Genomic DNA, 23,771 nt, shown 5'->3' with positions numbered 1-23,771 from the left:
GGCTACTTTCCAAGTTAGAAATTGGATTTGACAAGAATGCATGGGTTCAAATGGTGGGCCCATGAGTCGTGTTAATACAATATCAAGATTCCACGAAGGTACTGGTGGTGTCCTTGGGGGTATGATTCTTTTTAGTCCTTCCATAAAGGCTTTAATAACTGGGATTCTAAAAAGCAATTTTGTATGTTTAATCTGCAGATAAGCAGATATTGCAGTGAGATGGATTTTAATGGAAGAAAAAGCTAGATTTGACGTTTGTAAGTGTAGTAAATAACTTACAATGTTTTGTGTGGAGGCGTCTAGTGGCATAATTTGATTAGCATAGCAGTAGCAAACAAATCTTTTCCATTTGTTCGCGTAACAATGTCTTGTTGTGGGTTTTCTTGCTTGTTTAATGACCTATACATTCTTTTGAAAGGTTTAAATATCCGAATTCTAAGACTTCAGGAGCCAGATTGCTAGGTTGAGCGATGCTTGATTCGGGTGTCTGATCTGTTTGTGTTGTGTCAACAGATCTGCTCTGTTTCGCAGTTTGATGTGGGGGTACTACTGATGAGTCCAACAGTGTGGTGTACCACGGTTGGCGAGCCCACATTGGTGCTATAAGTATTAGTTTGAGTTTGTTTTGACTCAGTTTATTGACCAGATAAGGAATGAGCGGGAGAGGGGAAAAGCGTAAGCAAATATCCCTGACCAGCTGATCCATAGAGCATTGCCCTTGGACTGAGGGTGTGGATACCTGGACGCGAAGTTTTGGCATTTTGCTTTTCTTTTGTTGCAAATAGATCTATGTTTGGTGTCCCCCAGCGGTAGAAGTGATCTTGTAGAATCTGGGGATGTATTTCCCATTCGTGAGTTTGCTGTTGATCTCGACTGAGATTTTCGGCTAACTGATTTTGAATGCCTGGTATGTATTGTGCTATCAAACAAATGTTGTTGTGAATTGCCCAATGCCAATTTTTTTGTGCTGAGACACCGCTGTGACGAGTGTGCCCCCCCGTTTGTTTAGATAATACATTGTTGTCATATTGTCTGTCTTGACAAGAATGTGTTTGTGGGCTAGCAGTGGTTGAAACACTTTTAATGCTAGAAATACCGCTAGCAGTTCCAAGTGATTTATGTGAAGTAGTTTTTGTTGATTGGCTCATTGACCTTGTATGCTGTGATTGTTGAGGTGTGCTCCCCACCCCACCATGGAAGCGTCTGTTTTAATAATGGCGTGAAGCACTGGGTCTTGAAAAGGCCGCCTTTGTTTAAATTTACAGGGTTCCACTACCGAAGAGAGGAGTGTGTTTGGCGGTCTATCAACACTAGATCTTGTAGTTGACCCTGTGCCTACGTCCATTGTTTTGCTAGGCACTGTTGTAAGGGCCGCATGTGTAGTCTTGCGTTTGGGACAATAGCTGTGCATGAGGACATCATGCCTCGTAATTTCATCACAAACCTTACTGTGTAGTGTTGGTTTGGTTGCATGCTTGATCTTACATTTTGGAACGACTGAACTCTTTGTGGACTTGGAGTGGCAGTTGCTCTTTGTGTGTTGAGTGTTGCTCCCAAGTATTGTTGTAGTTGGGATTGTTGTAGATGTGATTTTTGGTAATTTATAGAAAACCCTAGTTTGTGTAGAGTTTCTATGACGTATTGAGTGTGAATTTGACATTGTTGCTGAGTGTTGGCTTTTATTAGCTAATCGTTCCAATATGGGAATATGTGCATGTGCTGTCTCCTTATATGAGCTGCTACTATGGCTAGGCATTTTGTAAATACTCTGGGGGCTGTTATTCTGAACGGTAGCACTTTGAATTGATAATGTTTGCCTTGTATTACAAACCTGAGGTATTTCCTGTGAGATGGATGGATGGGTATGTGGAAATACGCATCCTTGAGATCCAGTGTTGTCATGTATTCCCCTTTTTTTTTGTAAGGGAACTACGTCTTGAAGTGTGACCATATGGAAATGATCTGATTTGATGAAGAGATTGTGTTCTGAGATCTAAGATAGGCCTTAATGCTTTGCCCTTTTTTGGAATAAGGAAATACAGGGAGTAAACGCCTGTTCCTTTCTGGTGATAAGGTACTAGCTCTATGGCTTGTTTTTGTAGCAGTGCTTGGACCTCTATATGTAATAGGTCTAAGTGTTGTGGAGACAATCTGTGCGGTTTTTGTGGAACATCTGGAGGGAATGTTGTGAATTCTATGCAATAACCATGTTGGATAATTGATAGGACCCACGTGTCTGTGGTAATGTGTGCCCAATTGTGGTAGTACTTGGTTAGCATCCCCCCCACTGGTGACAAGTGTTGGGGTAGTGTGACATTGAAGTCACTGTTTGCTAGGGCTTGGTTTGGCGGGCTGGAATTTCCCTCTTTCTCTTCGTCTTGGAAATTGTCCTCTATAGGAACCACGAAACCCCCCTCTTTGGTATTGTGACTGGTAGGTGGGTTTTGTTTGGAGGTGGATGGTTCAGATGTCTGTTGCCGAAACCCCCCCTATAAATTGTGGTTTCCTAAAAGTGCCTCTGAATTGTGGGGAGTAAAGCGCGCCCATGGCTTTGACCGTGTCTGTGTCTTTTTTTCATCTTATCGATCGCAGTATCGACTTCCGGCCCAAACAACTGATGTTGGTTAAACGGCATATTTAGTACCGCCTGTTGTATTTCTGGTTTGAAACCATAACTTCGCAGTCATGCATGCCTTCGAATTGTTACAGCCGTGTTGACTGTCCGTGCTGCTGTATCTGCAGAGTCTAATGCAGACCGTATCTGATTGTTTGATATGGCCTGTCCCTCTTCAACTACTTGCTGGGCACGTTTTTGGTGTTCCTTGGGCAAATGCTGGATGATGTCTTGCATCTCGTCCCAGTGTGCCCTGTCGTAGCGTGCAAGTAGGGCTTGCGAATTTGCAATTCGCCATTGATTGGCTGCTTGTGATGCCACTCTCTTGCCCGCTGCGTCGAACTTTCGACTTTGTCCCCTGATGATTGTGAGTTTGCCCTTTTTCTTGCAGCCCCCACAACCACTGAGTCCGGAGTGAGCTGTTGCGTTATAAACACTGGGTCTGTCGGGGGTAGTTTATATTTCTTTTCGACCCTCGGTGTGATAGCTCTTCCCTTGACAGGCTCAGTGCGTGCTTGAGCATGCCCGGCAGCATTGGCAGGCTTTGATAGGATGCGTGGGTGGATGCCAGAGTGTTGAAAAGGAAGTCATCCTCCACTGGTTCAGAGTGCATCGTTACGTTATGGAACGTAGCTGCCCTGGCTAGTACTTGCGTATATGCTGTACTGTCCTCTGGTGGTGAAGGCTTGGTTGGATAACACTCTGGGCTGTTGTCCAATATAGGTAGGTCGTATGGATCCCATGCATCAGCATCATCTTGGGTCATCCCAGTTTTTGTGGGTGACTGCGTTATCGGTGTACCCACTGGTGACAAGTGTAGTGAATGCAGTGGAGATGGTTGTGGTGAGACTTGTGGTGGCTTGTCTCTAACCACTTTGGCTTTTGGTTGCATTTCTGATTCTTGAAAGGCTAGTTTTCTTTTAGATTTGAGTGGAGGGATGGTCTGTATCTTCCCTGTATCCTTCTGGATTTGTAACCTTTGTTGCGTTTGGTCAGGTTCTTCTACATCCAGATCTTGCTCAAATCTATGACTTTCTTTGAGCTGCATCGAAAGCCCTTGCTCCTCAGTGTATGATGATCGTTTCGGCTCCGAAGCCGTTTTTTTCGGTACCGAAATTCCTAATGTAATTGTCTTTTTCGGTTCCGAGGAGCTTTCTCTGGGCTTGCTTGGCTCGACAACTCGATGCCGAAATTTTTCAGTGCCGGAATCTCGACCGGAGTCGGAAGTCTTCGGCAACTCTTTGGCCTTTCGGTGCTGATGTTATTTGGTCACCTTCTTTTCTATGGGTTGAGCCATGGCCTGCTGGCGGTGGCATCCCGTGGCCTTGAATTTTTTGGCGTGACCCTGGGTTTGGGATGGGGCGGGTTTGCTCAGTTCGTTGCACCATTGAGGGTCGTTCACCGTAGGATTCATCCGAGTCTGTTTTTTGGATGGAGATTCTTTCTTCCTCCTCGACGTCGAGCTCTTGTTTCGGCTTCGACGCCATTTGTAGTCTTCTTGCGTGTCGATCTCAAGGTTTTCTTTGATCGAAACGCTCGGCAAGCTTCACAAGTATCCTCTGTGTTCGGGCGACAAACACAGGTTACAGACCTGGTGCTTGTCTGTATAAGGATACTTGGCGTGACACTTAGGACAGAAACGGAAGGGGGTCCGGTCCATTAGTCTTGGACGACGGGTGTGGTCAGGCAGACCCGGCCTCGATGAAGAGTGGAAGCCCTGAAGGACCGCCGAAACGGTCTTGATGTCGGTGCCGATACCCTAAAACTAAACCAGTACAGAACAAGAACAATACCGACGAATTTTCGATACTTAGCTAACTTTCCCGATTCGAAATACGGAGCGAAGAGGAACACGTCCGAACCCGATGGCAGAATTAAAACCATCTAAGATGGAGTCGACGCCCATGCGCAATGGAGCCGAAAGGGAGGAGTCACTCGGTCCCGTGACTCGAAAAGACTTCTTCGGATATATATATATATATATATATATATATATATATCTATCTCTTCAAGGCTGGGGTCATGATGCCTCTCCCCCATACATTGCAGATCATACTCTGCCATGTCCTAAACCATATATAATAAGATGTGCAGTTTTTCACTTATACTTGTTATAATAAAGTATTTACAAACCTAGAAGTAAGGATTTAAGATTTTGCAGTAATGTAAAACCACTTGAAAAAGGCCTCATGATTAAGAGCTTTTCATTTTGTATAGTAAGTTACATGAAATCTGTGCCACTTAACCGTTACTCTCATGTCAATTTTACTGAACTTTAGTAATAAAATAGAATTTGACATTTCTCCAGTCTAAATTTTTTTACAGGACGTCGTGTGTAAGGGGGCCTCCCTGAGCTCTGCCCAGTTTACCTTTTCCTGACAGGAAATTTTAGAAAATTGTTTTTCTACATCGACAGCTGTGTTTTCAACATGTCTACAGCCAAGAAAGGTTTATTTTGACCCTGCAACACCTGTGGTAAGCTAAGGCTTCATGGTGAGGACCCTTACAGGGATTGCATTTACTGTCTTCACCCAGAGCACAAGGTGAGACTGTAAAATTTGTAGAACCTTTCTTCTCCAAACTTTGAGGGACAGAGAGGCCAGACTCGTGCTTTGGCTTCAAAAACGTAAATCCAGAGCGAATCCCTCTGATGATGATGACAGCGACACCTCTGTGGCATCAAGAAAGAGGAAAAGATCTGTGGAGAGTTTTTCCTCCAAAAAGAAGTAAGGCAGCCAAAAAAGTGCACACTCTGAAGGAAAAAACACAGGAAGTTCCTTCTACTTCACAGAAACATGGTGCGAAAGTTTATTCTGAACCTTCCACTCATGCTGCTACTTCGATAGAACTTAAGTTACCCAAAGGTCTTACTCACCTCTTCCCTCCATCCCTATTCATTATGCCCCAGTATGATCTGAATTTGGTTCTGAACTTTTTGATGTGCGCTGCCTTTGAGCCTCTTCACAACTATCCCCTCAGGCTTCTCACTTTGAAAACCGCCTTCCTTGTGGCAGTTACATCTGCCTGCAGAGTGAGTGAGCTGCAGACCTTATCTAAGCCTCCTTACCTCTATCTATCCTGACAAAGTGGTGCTTCGCACTTGGGCCTCTTTTCTGCAAAAAAATTTCACACCTTTTAATTTAGGCCACTCTATCACCTTGCCTACTTTTTACCCACCCACATATCCTTCTAAGGAAGAGGAGAGACTGCACAGCCTCGACTCAAAAAGAGCGTTGGTGTTCTACCTTGATCGTACAAAAGAGTTCCTGATGGATGACCAACTCTTCGTGGGGTATGTGGGTGCCAAGAAAGGTGGGCTGTGCAGAAGTGGACCATCTCCAGATGGGTCATACTCTGCATTAAGATCTGCTATACAGTAGCCCAAAAGCAACCTCCTGAGGGCTTGCAAGCTCAGTCCACCAAAGCTAAAGTTGCGACCACAGCATTAGCATGCAGAGTTCCGGTCCTGGACATTTGTCATGCAGTGATGTGGGCATCTCTACACATGTTTACCAAACGCTGCCTGGACAGTGAGGTCCGTAGGGACGAGCACTCTGCTCATTCGGTCCTGCAGGACTTTCTCGTTTTAAATTGGTTCGCAGACCTACTTCGGGGATGAAATTGCTTGGATATCTATTCAAAGGTAGCGAATCTGCTGCTAGAAGTCTTGTATCAGTTGAACAAGTTACTTAGGAAGCTGGCCCTTTATGTGGTATGTGAATACCGTGTAAAGGGTCCATGGGTTCCCCAGTGAGTGGACAGGGCTTGCTATGCAATCCCAAGGTGCTCTATTTAGGGGTAGTGTAGTCGAGCAGCCTTAGGCTTAGCACAGAGGAGTGCAATACATCTACAAACACACACAATAGTCAATAAATGAGACGTCTGACTCCTCAAGGAGATCCACACCAGTTTATAAAAATAGCAAGTATCTATGTTTAGGCATCATAGAAAATTGTTCAGGTAAGTAAGTTTTTAAATAGGAATTCTTTTCACTTTAAAAAGTGGACACAGTGCAATTTCTGAGTTCTGCAATGTTATCCTATGGGAAGAAAAATCAAGTTTGCAAAACAGGTAGAGTACAGCGGCTTACAAGACTAATCTCCAGAAGTTAAGGTGAGTAGAGGGCAAGGCCCAGGCAGCACTCGTAGTACACCCCCAGCGGGACAGGGGCAGCCAGGTGCAGAGTGCAAAACAGCGTTGGTGCCCAATGCGTTTATATATGGGGATTCGTCACTGCAAAAAAAAAGGCTGCAGGCTCTGGCCAGGAGTCCAGTTGGACTGAACCAACAGCAGGGCTCAAGCCTCACGATGCTTGGGCAAAGTAGGCAGCTTTGGTCCTCTTCTCCACGGCTCAGGGGGTAACCGGTGCAGAGATGTCCTTAGGTTAAAGGTGTTCTGTTCTGGCACAGTTGGGAACCAGGGGGTGTTAAGATTGCAGGCGGGGTAAAACCATGATGGACTTAGACTCTGAAGGGCTGGTTAACCTTTTGCACCAGTGGTCCACATAAACTCATGTCTGAGACAGAGGGTGCAGTGGTGACTTCAGGTGTCAGGTTTTAGCAGTTTCAGAGTCTCTTTTGGAATTTGCTGGATAAGTCTGCTGTTTAAGAGAGCGAGGATAATCACTGGGGTCCTGGTTAGCAGGATCCCAGTGAACACAGTCAAACACATTGACATCCGGCAGAAAAAGGGGGTAACCATGCAAAGAAAGACAGTACTTTCCTACAATCCGATGCGGGACAGCAGGGAGTTGAACTCCCTCAAAAAAGAGAAGTTCAAGATGCTGACCTTAGCCCAAGCGTTGCTGTTATTGGAAGCTGAAGACTAGATGGCGTCACTCGACCTGCAGGGTGTGTATTTCCACATCCCAATCCTATAGTTGCATCAGAGGTTTGTGCTTCGTAGCAGGTTCTAATTTGTACAAGTCTGCAGTGCTTCCCTTAGCCTTAACATTGGCACCACAAGTGTTCACTAAGATGATGGAAGTGGTTGCGGCCCATCTGAAGCTGGCATCCCAGTTTCTCCATACCTGGACAACTGGCTGATCGAAGCTGTGTTGCCATTTGAAACTGATTGAAGCTGTCCTGCCATTTGCAGTGAACATTGTCCCTGCTGTACAACTTGGCCTTTTCCATCAGTGAGCCCAAATCTCACCTGATGCCCTCAACTTCTCTAGGTCTTCCTGTGTTCTTTGCCTGCCCACCCCCACCCCCAATCCCATTCCATCAAAGGATTGCAGACATAAAGGAGATGGTCCCTTCCTTCCAAAAATGTGCAAGCTTTCCAGTACTATGAGAGTACTATATTACTATGAGAGTACCATATTTCCTAGATCTGCTGGATTTCTGCTTTCTCCTAGTCACATATGTATGTTTCTACAAGGCTTCTGCAGTGGTGCCTCTGCAGGTAGTGGCTACTGTGTGGTGGGGGGCTCTGTCTTCCTATATCACGATCTCCCCCAGTGCTGTGGCTGAAGTGGTTTGGTGGGGGAACGAGGCGAACAGGAGTTGCAGTATGCCCTTCTCTTCCCCACTCACCACCTGTGGCAGCAGTAGTAACATGCCTACACCTCACAGTGGGGAAGCTCACCTGGGGATCAAAGGCCACTGAACTGAAAGAACAAGTTCTTCACATCGAGCTGTTAGAACTGTTGGTGAGTGTTGACATTTAAGGCTTTCTGCCCCTCCTTCCAAAGTCGGTCCGTCCAAATCTTGTTGACTAATATGACAGCCACGTGTTATTAGAACAAGCAAGGGGAAGTAGGGTCACACCTCCTTTCCCTGAAAGCGTTGAGACTCTTAGTGGCATTTCTGAATCTCAGATCTGACAGCCTGAGCCAGTGTTATCTTGCTTATCACAAGTGGTGTCTTTTACCAGAGGCAGTCCAGGACATCTTCACCCAGTAGGTGTCTCTTCAGGTGGAATTGTTCATCTCCTCTGAAAATGCTCAATGACCACAGTTCTGTACTCTCTGTATCCATTGAAGGGAGCCTTGGGGGACATGTTTCAATTTAGGTGGTACTTTCTGCTGTATTGGCCCCCCACGCCGGATACCCTTGATTTTTCAAGTTGTGAAGATTTACCAAGACCAAATCATTCTCATTATCCAGATTGGCCAAAAAGGGTGTGGTTTGCAGACCTGACCTTTTTCCTGCGCTACTGCTTAAGCTGCCATTTTAACCAGATCTCACCTAGTCAGATGGGGTGGTTTTGCACCCCAGTCTCTGAGGACTGTACCCTCATGCCTGGAGATTGAGTGGAGTAGGAATCTGGCTATACTATATCAAAATGAGATATACTGTGTACAGAGTCCAGGGGTTCTCCAGAGGCTAAAGTAGATAATACTAATGCTCTCTTGTGGAAGTGTGGTAGAGCAGTTAGGCTTATCAGAGGGTAGTGCAATGCATTTGTTGTGCACACAGTCATTGACTATGTACCTCATTTATTGACTCACTCCAGGCCAATGTATTTATATTGGAAAAATATATTGTGTTACTTTATTTCTAGAACCAAAAGGATTTGTTGCCGGTAAGTACATTTGCAAGCATCGAACATATTTATCAATAGCACTTTGTTTAGATGTGGCAAAGAAAGTGGTTTACAGGCAAGTAACACTTTTCACTTTTAAAAGTTGACAGTGCATTTTTCTGAAAGGGGGGTACAGGTTGGCACCAAACACACACCCTCAGCAGCACTGGTGCAGGGTGCAAACACAGCATCTGGCCCCCAATGCTTTTCAATAGGGGGACCCTGGGGGGAGGGCGTCACAAAGATGCTGCAGGCTGGGTCCTGGTTGTCTGTTCTGAGAACCACAGGCTGGACAAGGAGGAGGGGCTGCCTGCTGAATGTTTGCTGAACCGGTGGTTGGATTACCCAAGGCCAGGGGGCTGTGGGTGCAGGAGTAACTTTAGGCATAGGGAATCTTTTTCTGGTTCTCTCAGTGGGGTCTGCCGGATTTAGGCTACAAGCAGCATCGTGTTAGCTAGGAGGGGTCAACCCAGGGTGGAAACAAGGTCCGGGTCGCTTGGGGACCTGCTGTGGGCCACCTGGACATGGGCTGTGGGTGTCTGATGCAGAGTGAGCAAGACTCGCATATCTGGGGCAGTTCTGGAGTCCTTTTGGAGGGTTTCTTCTGAACAGGGCTGCTGTCCACTGGAGTTCTTGGTCCTCTGGTGGGCAGGCAGTCCTCTGGGGGTTTGGAGAGGTTGCTCGTCCTGCTGGATGCGTCACCTTCTGGTATAGTCCTTGAAGATGCAGACACGTCGGTAGGGCTGGGGCCAAGACAGTTGTTGTCTGGAGGCTTCACTGCTGAGGGGTCAGCTTAGCAGTCCTTCTTTTTCCTTCTTCACTTGAGGTCACCAGGAATCTAGTGAGCTAGGTTCAGGGGAGCCCTTAAATCCTAGATTCAGGGATGTTACAGGAGTCAGTAGCGAATGGCTACTGTCCCTGACGGTGGCTACACCCTTCCTGTGCCCACTCGCTTTGGGGTTAGGGGAGGGGGGCACATTCCTAACCCGATTGGTCCCTGTCCTCCAAACTAGATGGAGGATTCTGCAGGGAGGGGGTGTCACTTCAGCTCTGAACACCTTAGGGGTGGTTCTAGCTGGAGTGGTCACTCATCCCTGTTTTACCTAATTTTCCTACCGGACATGCTGCAAAACAGGGGGGCTCCAGTGGAGGGGGGAGGCCATCTCCACTAGCTGGAGTTCCCTGGGGCACTGTAACAGAAGGCCTGAGCCTTTGAAGCTCACCGCCAAGTGTGACAGTTCTGCAGGGGGGGAGGTGTGATGCACCTCCACCCAGAGCAGGTCTTGTGTCTGACTCCAGAGGTCACGTAGCCCTCACCCCATGGGGTCAGAAACTCATCTTTTAGTGGCAGGCTGGCACAGACTGGTCAGCCTTACACTAAAGGGTTGGTTAAAATACATGGATCATCTCTAAGATGCCCTCTGGGTGCATTGTACAACAAATCCAACACTGTTATCAGTGTGGGTTTATTGTTCTGAGAAATTTGATACCAAACTTCCCAGTCTTCAGTGAAGCCATCATGGAGCTGTGGAGTTCGTAATGATAAACTCCCAGACCATATACTTATGGCCACACTGCACTTACAATGTCTAAGAATGGACTTAGACACTGTAGGGGCATATTGCTCATCCAGTTATGCCCTTGCCTGTGGTATAGTGCACCCTGCCTTAGGGCTGTAAGGCCTGCTAGAGGGGTGACTTACCTATGCCACAGGCAATGGTTGGTTGGCATGGAACCCTGGGACGGATGCTGTCGACGCTAACTTTTTCTCCCCACAGCATACACAATCTGAAATGGCAGTGTGCATGTATTTGGTGAGGGGTCCCTTAGGGTGGCACAATACATGCTGCAGCCCGTAGGGACCCTCCCTGGTCACACAGCCCTTGGTACCACTGGTACTTTTTACAAGGGACTACGTTGTGTACCAGGAGGGTGTGCCAATTGTGGGAACAATGGTACAGTTTTAGGGAAAGAACACTGGTGCTGGGGCCTGGTTAGCAGGATCCCAGCACAATTTCAAGTCGGCATCAATATCGGGCAATAAGTGGGGGGTAACCATGCCAAAAAGGGCACTTTCCTACACAACCTCCCTCCCAAACAAAAGAGGATATGTGACTAACCTTTCCCAATAGAGTTTTCATTGTCTAAGTGGAAAAACCTGGAAAGTCCTTCTGCATGGGAAGTCTCTGGTCTGTTCCACTGCAAAATCCATTCCCTGTAGGGAGATGGACCATCTCAAAAGTTTAGGGTTCTCACCTTTAATTTGCATTAGCCATCTGAGATGTCTGTGTTCAGTATGAACAATAAAGTGAGTACCAAACAAGCACAGTCTCAACTTTTTCAGGGACCAGACCACAGCAAAGGCCTCCCTCTTAATGGCATTCCAGTGCTGCTCCCTGGGACGTAACCTCTTGGTAATGAAAGCAACAGGTTGGTCATGGCCATCATCATTGGTTTGGGACAGGACTGCTCTATCCAATGTTCAGGGCCACCTGTCTGCACAATGAGCTGCCTAGAGTAGAATTGAGCTTTAAGAACTGGTGTTGAGCACATTGCCTCCTTCAGGGCGTGTCAGGCCTTTTGACAGTCAAGAGTCGAGTTTACCTTTTTGGGCATTTTTTTTTTTTTAAGTCAGTTCTGTGAGGCCACATTGGATCCATACCCCTTCACAAACCTCCCATAGTAACCAGTCAAACCAAGGAATGCCCTGACTTGAGTCTGCGTTTTGGAGCCTCCCAGTCCAGAATTGTCTGGATCTTGGGCTGTAAGGGTTGCACTTGGCCTTCACCTACAAGGGGTGGTCCAAGTATACAACAGTGCCCTGATCTATCTGGAACTTAGATGCCTTGATAGTGAGGCCTGCTGGTCGCAGAGCCTTCAAAACCTTCTCCAGGTGATCTTGCCAGGAGGATCTAAAGAGAGCAAGATCATCAAGTTAAGCTGCACTGAAATACTCCAGGCGAGCAAGGACTTGATTCACCAACCTTTGGAAGGTGGCAGTGACATGCTTTAAACCAAAGGGCATAACAGTGAACTGATAACGCCCATCAGGTGGTATGTCCTTTTGTTTATACACTGCATCTGGAGCAGCTGGATGCCTTTTCCATGCAGTCGGCCACCCTAGTATGGCCACACTGTACTTACATTGTCTAAGAATGGACTTAGACACTGTAGGGGCATATTGCTCATGCGACTATGCCATCACCTGTGGTATAGTGCGCCCTGCCTTAGGGCAGTAAGGCCTGTTAGCGGTGACTTACCTATGCCACAGACAGTGGTTGGTGGACATGGCACAGTTGGAGGGATGCCATGTCGACTTTACCCTCTTCTCCCCACCAGCACACAATCTGCAATTGCAGTGTGCATGGGTTTGGTGAAGGGTTCCTTAGGGTGACCCAATTCATGCTGCAGCCCTTAGTGACCCTCCCTGGTCACAGAGCCAGTGGTACCACTGGTACCTTTTACAAGGGACTTATCTGTGGGAACAATGGTACAGTTTTAGGGAAAGAACACTGGTGCTGGGGCCTGGTTACCAGGATCCCAGCGCACACTGTCAAGTCAGCATCAATATCAGGCAAAATGTGGGGAGGGGTGGAGGGGTAACCTTGCCAAAAAGGGCACTTTCCTACAGTTGGGGACAATTGACTCTCTTGCTGTCACAGGCAGTGGCTGACATTCTTTTGGTGCGTCTTCCCTCTACAAAACTGGCATACTCTGGTAGATGGAGCACCTTAGTTGTATGGTGCACGGATAATAACGTATGCACTTTGCATGCCATACTATCACACCTTTTTCAGTATGCCCTTTCCCTTGCCCAGAGGGGTTCTGCTATTGGTACTGTCGAGGAATAATTAGCTGCATTGTCTGCCAGACCAACGGTTCCTTTTCAAATTACCCATTGTCATGCATTTTCTGAAGGGGCTTACAAATCTGTATCCTCCAGGCCACTTTGTTGCGCCCCAGAGGGACCTTTAATTTAGTTTTAACAGCCTTTAAACTTCTACATTGTTGTCCTTACCAATGTTGATCTTGAAGATTTTCTAGTAGTGATATCTTGAGCCAGATGGGTGAAAAAGTTGCAGGCTCTTCTTTCCCACCCACATTTTACCCTGACTTGTTAGAGAATCCAGGCTGCTTTTTGAACTAAGGTGGTGACTCCCTTCCATCTGAGTCAGCCATCATCTGTCTGTACCCCACCCAATACCACAAAAACAGAGGTGTGGCGGCAAAGGTTGGACCCTCTGTGGGTGGTCAACCACCAAGGGCTCATGACTGGATGACCAGCTCTTCGCGGGGGCACTGTGGTGACAATAGAGGCAAAGTATTGCAGAAAATGACCCTTTCTAGGTGGATTCTCCTACATTAAGACCTGCTATGTGCTGACCCAGAAGGAACCTCCAGAAGGGTCCAGCCCCATCCGACCAGGGCCAACACCACCACTTCTGCCTTTGCCAGAGGAGTCTCAATTGCAGAGAGATGCAAGGCAGTTATATGGGCATCTCTGCACACATTCGCCAAGCATTACTGCATGGATTATGAGGTGCGGAGACAGTCATTTTAGCAGACTGGCGTTGCAGGATTTCCGGCATAACCATCCCACAACCCTCTTCCTAGTTTGGTTCAACTATGGAATATATTCTACAGGTGAGGAATCTGCAGGTAGAAGAATCCTTCAGAAGAAAGTTACTGACCAGCTGTAATGATCTTTCTGGTGCATAATCAGTCTACCTGCAGATTCCCCACCAACCCACCTCCTTGTTTGATGGATAGTTACAGGGCAAGGTTAATAAGATCCCAAATACACATCTATTTTGGTACTGCAGTATATCAATGTCAGTCTGCCCTGTTTACATCAAAGGCCGCCGGAAAAGAGTGGATAGAAACTGATGTTATTGCGAAGGGTGGGTGCTGTATGGCTTTAGTGACGTTATCTGAAGCCTCTTCTAGAAACAAGGAGCCAATGCCCCTAATGGTGCAGAGAGAGCTTTGCAGTATCCGGATTCAGTCGGACTTATTCTACAGGTGAGGAATCTTCCTTTAGATATCTTCCAGAAAGAATGTTACTGCAGGTAAGTAGCTTTTCATTTTCACCACCTAGTGACAGAAAGGTGCGTTTATATCACAACTAACACTGTGGATGATCTTTTGTGCAAAAAAAAAACAAAAAACAATTTACTTGAGAACAAAGACTGGAAGGTAAAGTTATATTGGAAGGAGCCATGCATTGCTCAACCCAGTATGTCAGTTGATACCAGAGGTGAATTTTCAACCATTTAATATATTTTAGCATTAAACCTCTTAGCGCAGTCTTTAGAGGCTCATACTTGAAAGTTATGTGAACCCTCTTAATATTTATTCTCAACTCCTTCTTGAATGATTCTCACACATCTCAAGAAATACAGAGGAAGACGTTTTAGAGCGAGTTGATACTGGCTTACACTTGCCATAATCCGACATTGATTTGTCAGAATCATTACTTGATTTTGTTTTTGTTTATTTTTGGCAAACAAATTCAGACCGTACTACGAATGCACATCTAACGTCCAGTACTCTTACACAATCCTCTGAGCTTTAATATATTAGAGGTAAAAAAAAAAGGCTAGTTTTAAAATGTTTCCTAACTATGACTACGTTATTAATTTGAACGTGGTTGAGGACCTCGCAGCCAGGTTAGCGCCCACGAAGTGTGGTCAGCCCGGACATTGACTGTAGGTCACTGAAAGTTAAAGAGATCGTCTTAGGCAACACTTGCTAAAGAAAGGATTTCAGCCCTACGTCCAGAGACATTTTAAGAGCTATACATTGACTGTAGGTCACTGAAAGTTAAAGAGATCGTCTTAGGCAACACTTGCTAAAGAAAGGATTTCAGCCCTACGTCCAGAGACATTTTAAGAGCTATACATTGACTGTAGGTCACTGAAAGTTAAAGAGATCGTCTTAGGCAACACTTGCTAAAGAAAGGATTTCAGCTCTACGTCCAGAGACATTTTAAGAGCTACGTTCCATTTCGAACAAAGTGACCATACGGTAATTTTTGCAGTGTCATCTGGCTTTTAAGAAACATTTTCCCTTGTTTTTTGACAATTAATTAAAAAGAAGTATTCAAGCAGACGTCATTTTACCATATTCCTCACGCAGGAGATGTCCTTCCGTTTTTAGAAACGTTCACATTTCTGCAATTGGCAAAACACCCACGTGATCATTAGACATTTTTCCAAGATACTACTTCCTAGAGACTGAGAATATTTGTAAAGGGTAATTATCAATTCACTGTCCGCCTCTCATTCATGCGTCTGACTTTCTGCTTTTGCAGTTTTTCTCTATTCTTTTTGTAAGTTTGTGTTCCTATCAGCTAATTTTCTTAATCGTCTATAGACTCTAAAAAAAGACATTAAACATGTTAGAAGGCTGATATCTTAAATCTGGCAAACTGCTTTTAATTATCCGTATTAAATATGTTCAGATGAACATGTGTTTCTCATAATTATTTTATAACTGGCAGCTTTCAACATATTTAGCAATTCAAAGATTGCAGTTATGTTCAGTTATCCCTTTTTAAAAATGAAGTCAAATGCATGATTACCAACATGCTGGAGGCAGCCACGACTACTTAAAAATGTAAAAGTATTCACGGTGTAATACCTTATCAGAAATCGGGTATGGTGACAATGAGGGTCCGTCTGGAGCCCTCTATCCTCCCACTTTCACACCTATTTCCAGTCAATGCATTACAATTAAGCCGATTTAGAGAGTGGCGAACTGCCGGAGCCTTTCTCCCTCCCCTCCGATCATTTCAGAACCTCCCCCATTTTGAAGGCCTCTTTCGTATACTCTGTATTGGAATTCTGATTGCAGGCACAGCTATTTATGAACTCGGTGAAGATTTCCACGATCAAGAGGTATAAAAGTAACTTTTCCTTATCGTAAATATTGTAATACTTTTTTTTTGTTTTTTTTGCAGGTACGGTGAAAATGACAAGCTACCCGAATATATCAAGAGCAAACTGCACTGTCTTTCCTCTATCCTCGTGTTGTTTGCTAGTCCATCAGCTCACCACTGAAGAAACTAAATTAACCCGTTGACTGTTACGCAGTGACAAACAAGGCACATTGTCTGCACAGGATTCCTAAAACAAGTAGCACACTTGTTAATTTGACGTTTTGCCCGAACTGTAATGTATTTTTTTAGCTCAAACGGTGTTCCAGTCCGTCACAGTGGTAGAGTGAAATTTATCTAGGTGGATAATTGATTTTGCCTTGGCATCCAACACTGAAAGCTATTCTTAAGCGTTGTCTTGTTTGTCCATTTTAATGCGCACTTTCAGGTAAATTTGTTCCTCTGAAAACATAGTTCTTATTGATAGCCCTCCAAGAACAGAATAAAAAGAAAACTGTACAGTTGTCAATGCTCCACCCCAGTACTAAAAGCCAATCAGGGAAAATAGTGAGCGTTATTTCCAATTTTGTATTTGTACATGTAAATAACTGTATAATGTTTACTAGTAATATATGCACAGATGTAAATTTTGTTTTATATTGTTTAATTTATATTTTTGTAGGAACAGTTTCTTATGAAATATTACTGCAAAAGCATTATGAAAAATAAATGCAGTGGAAAAAATGTGGCTTGGTCGGCTCAAGCGTGCTGTCCATTTTACTACCATTATTTTTTAATTAGCAATTGCTATTGTGTGTGCTGCCAATTCATATATCACGTTATCAAGTTACAAAGTTGCTGCTTGTTATGTTGTAACTTCGTTGCCCCACTTAGGTGAGATAAATTAATGGCTTGGACGGAGGCTGTCAACTAACATTGAGACTGTCATGGCATTGGTTTTAATCTGATGCGAGTTAGACCATTCCTGTGAGTTTAAGAGCATGCAAAACGCAAGTTATGCCACGTAAAGGTGAGGGGCAAGACATAACTAATGCAGCAGGGATAGGAGTACAGCAGTTGAGAAGATTTGTGACCAGAGGCATTTAAAAAGTCTAAGGAACTAGTAAATAGTCTCCTTAATACTGTGTGTAGATGTGCCCATGTTCCTTCGATCAGACTTGGTGAAAATGCCCAGGACATTGTTTCTATAACCAAAAGGTTGAAGAACAAGACAAAAGGTCCACCACAAAGTGGTGAACTTCCAACCTCAATGGACTATTTCAGTAGTCCACTTAAACCATAGGTCCACTGTGATTAGAAGTGCATTGCGGACTCATGAAATAGATCTACCAGCCTTGATGACTTCGCTCTAGAGATAATTAGAGGCACTAAATAGTCAAGATAGGTAATGTAGAGAATGACTAGCCCACCAGTTTAGGTAACTAATAAAGCCCATGCTGACAGCCACCTATATAAGGCTCAGAATGTTCCAAAAGTAGAACTTGAATGATATGCAAGCTCATCTGCAGGCAGGTAGTAGAGACATGTATTATTAGTTTGTTTGATATAAAGATCGAAGTTGGCTCAGACAAAACTAGCTGTAGATAAACCATATACGTTTACGAAATGAAACAAAAATGAAGAGGCATTGGTGTGAGGAAATAATTTCTCATCATATAGGAATGCAAAGCAGAGGTAATTGTGCAGACTATGCTGGAAAAAAACGCAATCCCTCTAGCAGAAAGCAGGGCTCCCAAGATGCCTCACGTCAGGTGTGGTAACATCAACCAGTTCTGCTTTGAATTTGCATTTTAGTATTTTTTAAATTTTCCATTACAAACAAACAATGAATACTAGAATGCCAAATGGGAAACCGGTATTTAAAGAGGTCAGAGTATCTGTAATCATTCAGGGAGCTGTTGTATGGTTTGGGCGACATGTTCAGAAGTATGATTGAGATTGTTACTGGGGGCAGAATAACAGGAACTACACGTACTCCAGTAAGTAGTAGTGGAACTTTCATGGATTCACATGCTTAAATCATTCCCTGTCGTCGAGATGGGAGGTGATAGTTCCAAAACAGATTTTTAACACAAACAACTTCCATGAATCCTTAAGGCATTGCCAAAGCAGAGAAGCTGACAATTTGTGAAGTGCATGGAGACTCTGACATAGAACACATATACAAGCATGTATGCAAATAGATTCACCTACAGACATCCATCGATGGCACAGACCAATCCTTTTTTTTTTTTTTTTTTTTTTTTTTTGGGATCTGGAATAATTTGATAAAATACCCATACAACCTTTACCACTGCTATTGCATGCCAATTATTGCCATGGCTTCTTTTAGCCAGTCTAATGGAAGATTGAAAATCAAAATATTCATCACACTGGTAGATTTTCCAGATTCCTATATGTGTATTGAAAAGTGTTGAATTACTCTTGGTAGGGGATGAGAATCACACCACTAGGAGTGGAGTACAGCGCTGAGGGTGGTTGTGGATATTGACAGGGGGATTATGCAGAATAAGGCCTTCATTACCTTGTCAACTAGATGTACTAATGGTAACCGCATCTCCACAACCAGCCACTCTGATTACTCGGACACTGGGGACTTCCACTAAGCAGATCGGAAACCACTCCTAATACAGAAGTGCCATGAAGGAAGATGCTTATTCCTCATTCTGAGCACTGGCTTAGGTCTTGCTTTTTCCATTTCAATCCTCTAGGAGATCTTGTACTCCTTGTCTCTAACTTACAACACAGATCCCCCTAGATCAAGAGGCAGATTACATTCTTTGACATTAAAGGACTTGTCTCCAGCCAGTGGAGAAGTGTGGCTCATAGGTTATAGCGGCTGACCCTGATGCAGAGGTCTGGCCCGGGACCAGGGTTCAATTCCCACCTCGGCGGGTGTTGGGCTCAATTTACTCGGAGCTGATCATTCTCGCCTCTGTGCCAATCCAATCATGGGTCTCACTCTGTAACTCTGGGCAATAGCTTGCTTAATCTCCACAACAGCCCCAACAGCGCTGGGATGCCTGGCTTCACCTTGGGGTGCCCAGGAGTGGGCACTTCACAGGGAAAGCCAGGAAGGGTTCCACAGCGGTATGCGTACAGCGCCAAGAAGCCCGACTTACAGGGTAAAAGTGTGCTATACAAGTACGAAGTTTACAGTTTTTACAGTTTCACCCGTAGAGTATATCAACACTTTATAGGACATTTTGATTAGAAGCACCAACAAGGGAACTATTGTTTTGCCTTCCCCTACTAGAAGTCTTATTTGAAACATTGCATCAACACTTAGAGGCCTCTTTTGGGCCGTTCTCACATTCAGAAAAGTTTGCCCTGACAAGGGGAGCAAGTGCCTAGACAGGACAGTCTGCAGCACATAAACAATGGCGATGAACCCTGCCATTATTGCTTCACTATTGGGCAGATGTGCTAGAACCCTATGCCTGGAGAGATGAGATGTTTTCTCGGAAATCTTGAGTAAAGGTGTGATGATCTCCAATGGGATCATTAGTGCTGGCACTGATGCTTTCGATCTAGCCACTCATGACTGTCTCCACAGACTTAACGTGATCTTCTACAGGCCTCAAACCAGAGGCCCAAGAAAAAAATGCTAAATCTCTCGGTCTCAGGCAGATGAGTTTCATTGCATAAGGACTGAGAGGAGGGGGCTAACTGCAAGTAGCTTAGGGAACAGAAAACACACAAGCATGGTGGCTACAGACATTCTCAAATCACCTGGAAGAATGGAAAAAAATCTAAGAAGACAAATACTGTGCAAAATGTCTGTTCTCCCAGGTTAAAATCCTTTCCTCTAAAAATAACAACAACAAAAAAAAAACTGAGGTAGCTCCATAACGACAGACTTCAGCAGGAGGTCCATATGCTGTGGAAAGGGTTACTCCTCCCAAAAGGGAAGAGGAATATATATTCTTGTTGCCTTTGCGTGAAAGCATAAGGCTTCTATTTCAGACCCATTCTAGATCTCCAGACCAGAAACTGATGCAGAAAGAACAATTCAAAATGCTAGGTCCCATATTTATACTTTTTTAGCGCCGCATTTGCGCCGCTTTTTGACGCAAAAACAGCGCAACCTTGTAAAATACAATTGTAGTTTGTAAGTTTGCGCCGTTTTGGCGTCAAAAAGTGGCGCAAATGCGGCGCTAAAAAAGTATAAATATGGGCCTAGGTTTCTGTAAACCCTACATCAAACTTTGAGGAAATTGGTTGTGTGCCATAAATATTCAAGATGACTATTTCCACTTTCCTATCACAGAGAAACCTCAAATTCAGGGGATTCTTGTTACGTAACACCCACTACCAATATAAGTGCCCACCACCTGGCCCAAGTTGCCACAAAAACTGTTTCAAAGTGCACATCTCTGAAGGCAGAAGATCTTCTACCCATATTTTGAGGGCTAGCTAATCAAAGCCGCCACCTTACAAACAAATGCTGTACTTCTGGATTACATTCTCCATTCTGCACCACTTGGGCTTACCTGTCAATCAGCAAAATTCAGCCTCAAGTGGAGTACAGTGTGTATGTACGCTATGGGTGGTTGTGGCCAAACTACAGGGAATTATATTTCTAAAGACCGAACATCCAACAGCAAGTCAGATTTCATTACTTTTGAAGGTCGATTGCATCTTCTTAGTCCCACATACTGGGAGATGGGAGGGCAGACTACTGTTAATCACCTGTACCTCAGTCTTCATTGATGGTGCCAACTACAGACTCTCCTATGTGATATGGACTTCCTTCAAGAGATGCTAACAAAGACAGTCATGACAGATTACTCCCTAGGTGCCTGGGAAGTGCATATTGACCACCTTCAGATTTAACAAACATGGCCTCCAAAGGAGATGTCCTATTACATGAATCTCCTAGAACTGAGGGCTGTACTCCTAGCCCTCAAGCATTCCATCGTGCCTTCAGGACAAACTCCCTTCTTATTCAGATGGACAAAACAACACTGCGTTATCTGAACAAACAATGGGCCACACGATCCAGAGTGCTATTGTAGTAAGCGCAGTCTATCTATAAACGGCTCAAAGCAAGGACCCTGGATATTATTTCAATTGACCTCCCAAAATGTAGAAGCTGACTCCTTCAGCTTCATCATCAAGTAAACATTGAGTGGGTTCTAAACTACACTGTACTGCACAAAATCTTCTGTGACTGGAGATTATCCCAGTTCTCTGTTGCCTTTCTAAGATGGTTATTGAGAATACTAAGTTAAACTTCATTCTAAGGGCCACTGGAAATTGGAAAAAGCAATGTGGATAGTGTATGTAATCTTTGCTTGCCCTCTGCCTATAAGTTAGAGGGTTTGTTGTATGTTTTTGTTTTCTATAAACATAAAACTTTGAGAATTGGAGACGAACAGTACGGTCACCAAGCAATGGTACGTTAAGCAGCATGTCTGCATTGATTGTCTGAGGAAGAGGGCTCAGATGGGGCACAAAAGAGGCTCAATGAGAACAGTTTCACAAGTTGTATGTGTAAGAAATTACATAAGTTATTTTGGAGGTACCTGAGACTAAATTTATATTTACAGATGCCGAAAAAGCGTAAGACTAAAATGCTACAAGAAGACAAACCTTGAGAATAGAGCGGTTCAGACTCTGATCAAATCCACATCTGCTACATTAAAAATCCTCAGCCTTCTTCCAAGGGGTGATTTGTTCTGTGATTTAGGCATGCCCTGTTGTGGCCAAATACTATGCTCACATTTTTCACCTTTGTAGGTTGTGTTCTATTACCAGATATTAAAATGATTATCCTCGGACCGGTTGAGGACTGGGGTGGGCCACATCACTCACACACACGCTCCTTTGTAGCCACTGGTAGCTAAAAGAGACCTTGACTGGCACTGGTGTGATGTTAGTGCACCTACAGTGAACGAACGGCCCAGAGGCATGGATTTCTGCGCTAAGGCAGAGAAACTGTAAGGCCTGTAGATCCTGTAGGAAACACTCCAAGATCTGGAATTGATGGTGGGATTATTCTTAGCTTTGATTTCTCACTTCTTGTTCCATTCACTCCTCCTTGCTTTTGTTGTTCGCATTGACCGTTTGATATCCCTCTTGACAATCACTCCCTCCTTATTTGGGGAGTCTACTTACAAATGTTGCTCACTACATGATGGTATGTCTGGTTTTTTTTGTGTTAGGAGAATTTTGATAGAAAAAGTATCCTCCACATTAAAAAGATGTATAGAAAAGAAAACATGTACTGTATCAAACCCAGACATAAATTCAGAGAAAGCAAAAAAAAAAAGTGTTGAAGCACAGTGAAAAATATGATTAGGTGATTTTAGGATTCTTTTAAGAACAGTCCAGAAAAAAGTAGGAAGGAGGCAAGGGATGAAGGTAAATCAATTACACCAGGCGCCATGGTAATCAGGAATGAAAGATGACCACAACAGCCACGTTGATTAGATGAAGATGCAAATTATGATGACTAATGGAACAACATTTGGCAAAATGTTAACTGATAAACCTCAGAAGTCTGCATTATTGCCATCTACTCCTTCTGTGATAGATGACGGACTTCGAGTCACATGTTAGTAAAAAAAAAAAAAAAGCTGAGACCTACAGAGTCCAGTTAGAAGAGGACCAATAGTCTGTTTTATCCTAAAATGTTAATGCATTACAAAGGAGGAATCTATTTCTCCCAGTGTTACCAACCCATCCAACAAGAGAAAGATGTATTAAACATTCCACGAGACGACAACCTGAGAGAAGCCTGTCTTCAACAGCCAGTAGTCGAGATAGGGGAAGAATGACATCCCTGATCCCCCGCAGATGAGCTGCAATCACTGACATCACCTTGGTGAACACTGAGGGACACTGGTAAGGCCCAAGGGAAGCACGGTGAACTGAAAGTGCTCGTGGCCTACTGTAAACCACAGGTGAGGTCTGTCGGCAGGCAGGACAGGAATGTGGAAACATGCATCCTGCAAGTCCAACACTACTATCCAGTCTCTTGGGTACAGGGCAGACAAGACCTGAGCATTTTGAACTTCTCATCCAGGAGGAGATTTTGGGCCCGTGGATTTAAAATGGGGCGAAGTCCTTTGTTGTTTTTTGGGAACCAGAAAGTAGCTGTAATAACCACCACAGCCTACCTCTGGCACCAGAACCCTCTCTCTGGCTCCCTTGGCCAAAAGAGCAGACTTCCTTGTGGAGAAGGGTCAGATTATCCTTCATCATTGGTCATGAGATGGTGCCATGGATGGAGAGGGTAGTCTTGAAAGGGGAGGGATTCGCCCCTTCGAACGATCAGCAAAACCCACCTGTCCGAAGTAATGGACTGCCAGCGGGGAAGGTGATGGTGAATCCTGCCACCAACTGGCTGCCCATGGTGGTAAACAGGCAGACTAGGATGGTTTTAGAGGCTGCTGCAGATGGGGGGGGGGGGGAGGAGGAGGACTGACCAGACCACTGGCCACCTGACCCACGAGGTCGGTGGGTACTGCAACCTCATTCATGCAGAGGCTGGGCTCTGGTCAGCACGGTGGCTGACCATGAACTGGCACGGTGGAAGCCCCTTCTGTAGCTGCGAAAGGCAGACTGGGGTTGGGGGGGAGGGGGCTGCTACGAGGTGCAAGGACTTCAATCCTTGAAGCACTTAAGCACTGAATCTGCCTGGTCTCTGAAGATACAGTTACAGTCAAAGGGCATTTTCAGACATGGTGCCTCAGGGCCACTGTCATGGAAACCACTCTGCCTCAT

The 23,771-nt window shown here is 44.7% G+C and overlaps 1 protein-coding gene across 3 annotated transcripts in view; it reads left to right on the top strand.

Moving 5' to 3' along the window:
- The window catches only part of PLK4 (polo like kinase 4), a 107,731-nt gene extending 90,964 nt beyond the window's left edge, over positions 1 to 16,767 (top strand). For 2 of the 3 annotated variants that reach the window (XM_069242316.1, XM_069242327.1), the window contains one exon: positions 16,104 to 16,336. In XM_069242316.1, coding sequence (XP_069098417.1) covers positions 16,104 to 16,203 — 100 coding nt within the window. In that variant the 3' untranslated portion in view covers positions 16,204 to 16,336. Of the gene's footprint in view, positions 1 to 16,103 lie in introns of all 3 variants that reach the window. The other variant, XM_069242322.1, reaches the window with a different exon arrangement.
- Positions 16,768 to 23,771: the final 7,004 nt, after the last annotated feature.

This window comes from Pleurodeles waltl, chromosome 1_2, assembly GCF_031143425.1.
Source record: "Pleurodeles waltl isolate 20211129_DDA chromosome 1_2, aPleWal1.hap1.20221129, whole genome shotgun sequence".
In the NCBI taxonomy this organism is placed as follows: domain Eukaryota; kingdom Metazoa; phylum Chordata; class Amphibia; order Caudata; family Salamandridae; genus Pleurodeles; species Pleurodeles waltl.
This window is presented reverse-complemented; position numbering and strand designations above follow the sequence as displayed.